At 39.2% G+C, this 10564-nt stretch overlaps 1 protein-coding gene across 1 annotated transcript; it reads left to right on the forward strand.

Moving 5' to 3' along the window:
* Positions 1–327: 327 nt before the first annotated feature.
* On the forward strand, positions 328–9041 carry LOC147320949 (uncharacterized). The gene is made up of 6 exons (XM_086309233.1): positions 328–490; positions 741–812; positions 5048–5353; positions 5790–5877; positions 6207–6352; positions 8352–9041. Exons 1-6 carry the CDS (start codon positions 484–486, stop codon positions 8516–8518), a joined length of 786 nt encoding a protein of 261 aa, XP_086165359.1. The 5' UTR covers positions 328–483; the 3' UTR covers positions 8519–9041.
* Positions 9042–10564: the final 1523 nt, after the last annotated feature.

Here is a 10564-nt window from a genome sequence, read left to right on the forward strand (position 1 = left end):
TAAAAAGAACTTTAAAACAACATTTTTTAAATATTATAAGCATTTCATTGTTATATCACCTGTTGTATATTTAGATTAGCCATAACAGCTGGTGCTTTTCCCAAGTTACTATTTACTGTCTAATACATAAAACGAGTTTTTAACTGAAAGTTCTCAAGTAGATTTAATGTTTACTGAAGCCAAGCTGTGTGTGTGTGTGTGTGTGTGTGTGTGTGTGTGTGTGTGTGTGTGTGTGTGTGTGTGTGTGTGTGTGTGTGTGTGTGTGTCCTAATCTTTAGCTTTTAGTGTAGCAGTAGAAAGTAAGTAAACTTGAGCTTTTTGAGCCAGTAAAAGGGTATGCTTTCTAGCAGCCAATGTCAATATTGACAGTTGGGGGATGTCCTGTGGCTCAGGCGTGTAGCTTCCACAGCAGGCTGGTTTTCCAACAGTCCCTTCTTTGTGTTCCTTCCCACTGAGCTGGGAGCCACTCTTCAGCATTTGCACATGACTGGTAAGTCTAGTTCAATTTTCTATCTCTAAAAAGTCTCAGTATTATTCCATCATTTCCGTGTGTTCCTTTGAGATTTGAGACAGATTTCCTAGTATTATATTTTTAAAAAACCAAAACCCAAGCTATATTTTTAACTTTTTTTATTGAAGGATTTAGCCAGATAGTTGATATTGATACAAAGATTACATTTATCGGACACTTGTTTGATTAGATTAAAAACATTTTCTGTTGTTCATTCATCATTCTACAGAGTTTTTTTTTTCTGACCTGATGATGGGAAGACTGTTTAGGATCTGTGTCATATCTGCGCTCTTATTATGCTGTACGTAAGTCACTTTCGTATAAAATTGCCACCTGCAAAATGCACACTATTCTAGCGTGCATCATAGTGTATGGAATATGTCTGGGATATATTAGTAATTGTATTAAGTAGATCATACAGAAATGGACACGTGCATTCCCACAAAATACTTGAATCCACATGCTAAAAGTATGCATTAGGGTACATAGGACACAAATTTTCATTCAGCAGTGTAATAAGATTCCCATTATGGAAACAATAAATGGTGCATAAACATCTGCTTGGCCCTGCAAATTACCATGAACTGAGCCCTATTAGGAGACTGTAAACTCCTGTAAACATGAACCTTGGGGGGTTCGAGCCTATTGCCAGAGAGACTATGAGTTGGCGCAAGTGGATGACACATTTAAAGCATGACTGAGTGCTTAATGCAACATTACATCATTGCATCTAACTAAAAAGCTTAAGGCACAGTAACTCTGGGGGATTGCTGAGCGACATGAAAATGAGACAGCCATCTTTCTACTGAGATGAAAATGATTCGTGCACCACAGTGGACACAACCCTGCAGTTCCATGAGAGGTATCCAGTCAAGTGGAGTTAATGGAAATGTGCTTGCCAATCAGTGCTGTGTCTGTCTTTGCATGTGTTCATCTCTTCAGGTTAACTGTTAGTACCTTAACTGTTAACAGCCTAACACTGCAGCTGCTTTAAAATGTAGTAGAAGCCTGGCAATACATAAACAAACATTTAGTAAAACTGCAGCAAACCTTTAATGCTATCTAATTTTGCTGAGGCAAAAGGCACACTTGCACATGTCAAAAAAATTTGGTCTTTTCTAATTTAGTTCACATGCTGAGGAAAATTGCTTTTCCATGCCACAGCCACAACCATTCTGCCCACTCATTAAGGCCTTCTAGTGATAAGCAGCTTCTTTCAATCACTGAGCCCAATGTGTGTTCTTGTGCCAGGGCAGTGTGATTGAAATATTTTATGTGCTTCTGAGGTTAATGAAGATCAAAGACTCATGCCTGGGCAGGATAATTAGTATGCTGTCAGAATTAAACATACTATGAATAACTGAACTATGACTCTGTCTGTCTATATAGACAAGTAACACCATTCAACCCTGAAAAAAGGCGTCCTACAGTGTGTTAAGACTTACTTGGTGACTTTATTAACTAATCAAGAAAATGCAAGAAAAGTTTTTCCCTTAATACCTAAAAACTGCAATTTTGAAGGTGATCCTTTTAAAATAGTGTTTTTTTGTGGGGTCATTTTGAAGCAAACATCTATGTGAAGTATGACAGAATGTAACTGGTATCCCTAATATCTAAATCTAGTTGTAATATAAATAAACAGTCCAGTGAAAAAGTATTTATCCCCCTTCATGATTTCTTCTTTTTTTGCCATAGTTGTCACTCTTATGTGTTTCGTATCATCAAGCAAATTTTAATATTAGACAAAGGTACAAAACAGTGGATTGGACCGAACAGGTTTGAGCTGTGAAGTGATGTGAAAGACATTGTGGATTTAATCTGGGCAGTAGTCAGATGGGACTACAGGTGGGACCGAGGGTGAATGGGAGTCTGAAGAAGAGGGGAAGGTGGGGAGCTGGAGGACTTATTTCCCGCTAAGCATTCCCTAAGAGAGACTTTATTTCCCAAGCCAAGGAACTGATGATGCAAATAAGTGGAAGGATGGTTTTATTCTCTGAGGTGGAATCAGAGGTGGAGAATTAATGGGACATTGTGTCAGGCTTTAAATTATGGGAGCCAGGTCTGTAAGTGATGGTTAGGCTGAATCTGGTAAAAAGCAAAAGTTTAGATGTTTGGTGGTCTGAAGGTAATGGGGGTTGTCATGGTCGGTAAATACAACAAAGAGATGCTCAGCTTGCTCCATCCAGTGTCTCCGTTCTTTGAGGACTAACTTGATGGCCAGCAGTTCATGGGCGCCAACAATGCACTGAGTGAATTTTGCCATTTTTCTGTTGAAATAAGACAACTCCTACCTCAGAATCTGACGCGTCCACTTCCACAATGAACTGCTGAGATGGGTCTGGTTGAATAAGAACAAGGCCATGGCAAAGAGTTTCACTGGAAGGCAAACTTTGGAGAAGTCAGTAATAGACAAGGAGGTTTTCCTTAGGTCATGGATAGAGTGGCAACATTCAAAAAGCATTAGAGCTCTTCTCTCCATTAACATACAGCTTCTCCAGAAGGCATTGGAGGAGCTGCTGGACTTACAGTGTTCTGAGATGGACTTTAAAAATCAAATTGTCATCCAGGTAAACAAGAATAAAACAAAGAAAATCACATTTCAGAAAGTCACAGAGAATGTCATTGACAAGCATTTGGAAAACAGTAGGACCATTGGTAAGACCAAAGGGCATTACCAGGTATAAGAAGTGTCACAGGTGAGTACTGAAGGCTGTTTTCCTTAATGCACAACAGACAGTGTTGGGAAGGTTACTTTTAAAATGTATTCCGTTACAGAATACATGCCCCAAAATGTATTCTGTAACGTATTCCGTTACGTTACTCAATGAGAGTAACGTATTCTGAATACTTTGGATTACTTAATATATTATCATGCTTTTTACAACAACGTGAATGTACTATTGCTGTGTGATTTATTACTATTACTGAAGGTCCGCGACTCCGAACTGTAGTAAAGGGACCTCTGACTAATACGGCGGGGTCCCTGTCGGCTCATAGCCGAAAAATAGCTTTACTTTGTTGTGTGGGTCAATTTTTCTTGCGAGAGACAGAGAGAGGCGTTGAAAGACTGCTCCAACGGAACTTATTGTTTTCGGAGGAAAACACGAACACGGTGTACAGTCGAGTCTTAATAGCTTACTTACAACTGGGCTCGTCAGGCACTCTTCTTGGCTGCAGTGGTTATTATTATATTTACATGCTTCCAGCTCCCGTTTTTCCTCGACGACAACTCGTACCTTTCCACTCGCCTTTTTCTCCCTCCTCGCGCTCACAGACACATAACGTGTATGGCAGTCCATTCTCCCTGCAACACGGACTATACTGCCCATAATGCTACATTCTTTAGAGCTATGCTTGTAGCATTCTGCCTGTTAGCTTAGCACAACAACAACAACGAAAAGGCGCTCTCTCACCCAGGAAACACACAGTCGCAGAAAGAGAGAGAGAGCGTCGCCCTGTAACCATGGCAACCGTAACGCTGCTGCCTGGAACGAAAGAACGTAGCTGTCAAACAAAACCCAAACAGTCCTGACCCGCGACAAAATGAAACAGGAAAGTACCGCAGTGTAATCCATTTATTTCAACAAAGTAACTGTATTCTGAATACCACCTTTTTAAACGGTAACTGTAACGGAATACAGTTACTCATATTTTGTATTCTAAATACGTAACGGCGGTACATGTATTCCGTTACTCCCCAACACTGACAACAGATGTTATGCATTATGGAGATCCAGCTTGGAAAAAAAAACTGTAGCCCACTGCAGGAGTTCAAAGGCAGATAAAAGGAGCAGTAATGGTACTTATTTTGTGCAAATCTCTGAAATCAATGCAAGAATGGAGAGTTTTCTCTTTCTTCTCGACAAAGAGGAAGCATGCGCCAAAAGGAGAAGAAGACGGATGAATACTTCCATCTACAAGAGAGTCCATGATGTACTTTTCCATTGCTTCACATTCTAGTTTAGTTAAACTGTAGAGTCAACTAGTGGGCAGTGAGGCTTCTGGAAGTAAATCTGTAAAACAATCAAAAGGATGGTGAGGAGGGAGAAAGAAAGCTGGATCGTTTCCGAACACTTCTGCTAAATCATGGTACACTTCAGGAACAGATTATAGGTTAGGTGGTTCAGACTGAGGAGAGAGATTTGGAGGTGAGGCATACTTTAGGCAGTTTTGGTGACACCGTGGACTCCAGCTTGAGATACTTTGCAGCCCCGGTCTATATTGCAATTATGAGTTTTGAGCGACTCTGAATTGGATAAGCAGATGCAAATGGATGTAGCAAAAATGCAAAAAAAAAAAAAAGTAGAAATCAGGAAGGGAGCATATACTTTTTCACAGACTGTAAGTGGTATTAACTGAACAGAAAGAAAATCTGCTGCTTCATATTCCAAATACTGCATAACTCATTCCAAATATCAGTCTCAGAAAAGTTTGATTTAATCCTTCAACCTGGAAATTTTCTAGCCATTCTCTTTTTAAATCCTTTCTCCATTACACTCTTAACTCTAACTCTCATTTCATTTCATCTCTCCCAAGATGTGGTGTTAAGTGGCGCTTTAGAACATGGAGAGAGAAAAAAGGAACAAATTCAAAGCCCTGACAAGAACAGCAGCAGACTCAAGGTGAAGGGAAATTTCACAAGTTCTAATGACAGGAGGCCAAAGGCTGTGACTCCAGGAAAGAAAGTCAAATCAGGAAGCAAGAGAGTGTTCATGGGACCTAGAAGTGACATCAGCTGCACTAGATTGGGAGGCATCTGCCAGCCAGTCCGTTACATCTGCCAAGACCGATACCTCAAAGACAAGTGTTCAGGGGCCAAGACGCGCCAGTGCTGCATGCCAGGTATGATAGAAATATGCATCTGCCCATATCGAAATGTTACAATAACACAAACCTCCTGCAAACTTCTTCAGATGGTCACAAACACACAGCTCATTCTTTTTTTCTGCCAAGAAGGAATTAAAATGGATTTGCAGAGTTTTTTTCAAGTCTGACTCATGAAAACGTTATTGTGGGAGTGAGGCTGTATGTGTGGGTAACACAAAACTGATGGAGAAGACATCAGTAAATGACATTTGAATAGTGCCTTTCTGCTGTAATTGGCCTTATTTCCACATGAATAGAGCATGAGTCACAGTCAGTGGATGTTAAAACATATTTTTAAAAATATCGTCTTTATGCTTGGCCTTTTGGCGTGCAGTGCTGCAGCTTTTAATATGGTGCCTATTTTGGAAGGAGAAGTATTATCTAACCTATTTCATTTTACCTCTCTCTGTAGTCCAAGCCTGGAGCATGCTTTGTGCCGGTCACCACAACAGAGTGAGGGCTTGTGATGCGTACGGCTGTGGAGCTTTTAACTCCCAAAGGTGACTAATCCTGATCAGATCTTTATCTCAGAGCCCACAGAGGATTACTCATACTGCAACATGCAGACGCTGATACTGCCCCATGTCTAGTTTTGTATAGTATCCAAGCCTGATCCCTACAATGACAAAGCACATTTTTACCAAACCACTTGGAATTAATGATGAGTGAAGCTTTGTCTGGGTAGAAGGCTGACTTTCTGTAGACAAAGATGATGTCCAAATAACTAATCAGAGATTTTTGTTCTGGCCAGATTAAGATGACTAATTGAATCTAGCCTTTTCTGATGGCAAACTAATGCCAGTCTCCTCTGTCACATGTCTTTTTACAGAGGTAATGGCCTTTATAAAGCAGTGGACCTTGTATGTGATGACTATTCGATCATCAACACAATATTTTCAGGCTCTCTGGCCGGTCCAGTGAGTCGGAAAGACCCAGCTGGTTATCAGTTTGATGGAGTCAAACTCCTCAGTGATGGTAAGAGGGACAAGATGCTAGCACAATACCTGAAAGTTAGCAAAGCAAGGAAAATTACAGTGTTTTTAAAACTGTAGATGTGAGTCTCAATCAAAATAAACAGGACAAAGACTTTGCAGGTCTTTACTGATTCCTGTACCAGATAAAGACCTATTTCAGTAGATATTTAGCACATCATTAGGATGAATCAGTGACTGCATGAATAGCTGTACCCAAACATACGTCAAATCATCCAGTACTTGTCTAAATATTTCAGTTGGAACCAAAGTGGCAGACCAGTCAAATGGCCTACCAGAATATCATTCAAAGACCCATGTTGTTAGTATGGCCATAAGTCGGTGTGCAAGTCTGTTTCAATTTCTAAAAAATTCAATTTAGAAGTCCATTGAGATATTTTTATAACTGAAAATAAGCATAAACCAGGTTTAATTAAATCCTTGTAACCTTGTAGTGTTGCCTGTGAATTCCTTTAATCTACTGTATAGTTCCATGGCTAGGGCAAAGGCGAGGCCATGCTATTATGGTAGAGGCATTGCATGAGAATGAAAAGGAATGATTTAAAGGGATTAGTTAAGGTGCTGAAACGCGAGCGGAGACTGCATTGACCTCCTGATAGCCCCTAAGATCGGGGTCTATGTGAAACCCCACTAAAGGCTGTTCATGAGTAATGACCCCCCATAAGGGCCATCATTAGAGAAAAAAGGGAATGCATCTGTGTATGTGCCTAAAATACCCATGTATTCCTTTGCGGTGTATACCTATTTATATGTGTATATGTGCTCATGCGTGGTAATGTGTTTTGAGACCATCCTGAGCTGATAAGGTGCTGGAATGATGAGTAAACATCATTAGTCCTCATTCTGCCTCTCACCTTATAATTGAAGTGTATTATCAGAAGAACACATGTACTGTCAGCTCCTTTCATCTCCGGGTAAAGCACAGACATGATTAGACATCACAGAGACACATTACCTCACCGTGATGCCCACATTAATGCTGAGACACTGATCATTAAGTGCTTTTAAGATTTAATGATGTTGGTGAGTTTGCTGTAGAACTACTTTTAGGTTGTTTGTTTCTAGGTTGGCAGCCGGCTTGTTTAGGTGGATGGTAAAGGCGAGATCTAAGGTTTTTTTTAGGGTCTTGAGCCTGCATTTGTAACATTTGTAAACGCTGGAAGAGGATTTTAGCTGCACAAGTGAACTATTCATATGCCAACGATAAAGTGAATGCTAAACCCACCTTACCACAGCTATATCCTTCAGCCAAACTAGGGAAATAAGCTAACAGGGTAAAACCACAAGTTGAAAGTCTTGGAGTTTCAGGCACGAGCTTATTACCAAGCCAACCTTCTTCCATCTTGGGAATATTGCCAAAATCCACCCTTTGCTCAGTCCGAAAAACTTGTTCATGCACTCATCTCTTTTAGTTTGGATTACTACAATGCACTTTTTTTCTGGTCTGCAACTTAATCAGAATTCTGTTGCAAGCTTAGTAACTAAAATGCATAACAGAGGGCACTAGTTTTATTAGAGCTACACTGGCTTCCCAATTCTACAGACTTGATTTAAAAATGCTCTCACTTATATAAAATCAAAAAGCCAGACTCACACTCTTATCCCCCACACCCATCTGTCAGATATCCAATACTCCTCACAGAGAAAAACTGGAAATACAGCCATTTTGCTCTCAATTTCTGGATCAGACTGCTGGAAAACATTAAGGAAGCAAACTCTACAAATAACTAGAGTTAACAAGCTCAAAATGAGGCCGTCACATTCATACAGAGCATTTTCCTCATCAGTTTCATATGATTTACATGTGATTGATAGCAAGTTATAAAACAGTAAACTCAAACTCTTTGGTGTGTAGTCAATAAGCACTTTATTCAGCTGAGTTAGCTTAAGTCATTGATTTGTCTGAGCATTTTTTTAAGGGTGATATTAAGGAATTAATGCCCACAAAATAATTGATTTATATTTGTTTTGGTCCCATTTAGTACACTGCGTGAAGATCTTCAACATCCGTCCTTATCGTTACTCCGGCCCGGTAACTCAAGGAGAGGCCTTGGGCTATTTACTGCCACTGCAAGAACAGTTCCCTGGCATCACATCACACCTGGAGCTGCAAATGTGTGATGGTACTGATCCTTCACCCTTCATATAAACCTTTATTTCCATGTGTTATACAACTGAGGCACCATGCGTCCTTGTCTTTTTTACGTGGTGCATGCCCCTGCACATAAAATCCCTAATGCTAATAAGAATTTATATAGACTTATTTGCTTTCCGATTTCTTACTATGAGCAACTTTTACTTGGCTACTCTGACACTTTTTGTAAGTGTTAATTCTTCTTATTCTCTATTATAGCCATAAAAAAATGTTGGTCTGTATTTTTACAATAACTTAACAAAGATGCATTGTATTGTTTTTCTTACAATAACACTTATTTAAAACACATTTCTACAAACTTGTGATGACCAGCGTTACTATACTTGATAACTGTCTGTCTCCATTTCTCAGTTTTTACAACCATTTAAATTTTTTGTAATACTTTATATCGAATACAAACAAAAGGATGTTTTCTAAAAAGTTACGAGTCATATGTTTAACATTTTCCTTCTCCTTTTCTGTGAAAAATGTCCCATCTCACATCCCATCACTCATAACCGTGACTTTATTTTTCAACAATGGAATAAATATAAAGTTTCATTTCTTCTTTTGTCTGAAGTGCTTTCTATTTCAAAGTTAAAAATGAGGCTGTCAAATATTTTCCCCATCTTAAAAATAGCAAGTTTATTCAACACAAACTTTATTCAATTTTTTTAAATTATATTACCAATATCTTCCATCATATTCATCTGATATCTACAGATGGGGAGATTTCCACATGTACAGTACTAATGTAATGAGTATGGCACACCAAAAGATGGAGCTATTTTAAAACAAACCTGACACTGGCCCTCAGCAGTCATCCTGGTGACATATCAGCAAAGAAATGTTGACCGTAACTGCAAGTATTCTGAGTTTGTACAAATCTAAATACTAAACAATAAACCATAGAGTGATAGTGTTGTGTTACCAGGATGGAAAAATAAATATTAACACATTTCCAGTTTACTAATCACATCATCTTATGACTAATAATCACATCGAGACACAGGATATCACTTCATGTTTTAAAGTCTGATGTGTGCGTGTTAAGGCATTTCCCACTAACATATGACTCATTCAAGCATTTAAGAGTTTCTACCTTTGCATTAACAACTTGTTGGTGATTTCCAAAGAGCAGTTAAAACATGGCCTCCCCATGTTTTACACCTTCTCTGTACCTGCTGACAAGGATTTCATACAAAAGTGTTCAGTTTAGGTTCATAATGCCATAAGGCCTGCTACCACTGGTTTTCAGAGTAATTCTTGTGTTATTTGGCATCCCTCAGCCTTTTCTCCCCCGGTGCTCTTTCTCACCCTTCCACTGAGATCATTTCTTGTGAGACCTCTGCAGACAGTAGATGTATCAAGTGAGGGCCGGATGGATTTCCCACGACCTGTGTCAGGTCTTTTATGGATTTCTTTCTTTTTTCCCCCCTGTTTCCTAAAGACATAACTTTCAGACACTCAAGTCTAGATATTTCTAGGCCTAACACTTCAATTTTGTGTTATCTTTGGCAATTTTCAGAGATTTAACTAAAGAAATGGAAGAAAATTATGTTTTGCTAGTAACTAAGTGTCTTAAAAATACAATTTAAAACTGCTTTTTTTGGGGGGGGGGGGGGTTGCTAAGTTTAGTGTTATATATAGACAGCACTGGTTCATCCCAAGAGTGCCTATCTCTTTGATGATTGACTCAAGACTTTTGCACAGCACTGTATATCTGAACGATGTCCTCTGTAGTTTGTAGTTAGCATATGAGTTGAAAAGTAAGCTCAGACTCAAGCCATCTGATTCAGACATCTGCAGCTCAGCTGTACGCACAGTGAGACAACATCCACTCTTAACTGTCATTTAAATTGCATCAGTGTTATTATATTGCTAATGGAGAGCGGTTGGTCGCAAAGAAGGCGAACATTCAAAGTTGCGACAGAGAATTGAAATAAATAGAATTCCAATTTAGTGAGAAATGGGCAAAGTTCGCTCTCCTTAAGTGCTCTTGAGCACGCAGTTTTTGAGTGCTGTCATATTGATTAAAGCCTAACATCTAGCTCTAAGTGT

This window comes from Aulonocara sp. 'chitande type north' Nkhata Bay, linkage group LG10 (genome assembly GCF_057382095.1).
Source record: "Aulonocara sp. 'chitande type north' Nkhata Bay isolate Kocher_YH1m ecotype deep benthic linkage group LG10, A_spYH_male_GT1.1, whole genome shotgun sequence".
NCBI classification, from domain to species: domain Eukaryota; kingdom Metazoa; phylum Chordata; class Actinopteri; order Cichliformes; family Cichlidae; genus Aulonocara; species Aulonocara sp. 'chitande type north' Nkhata Bay.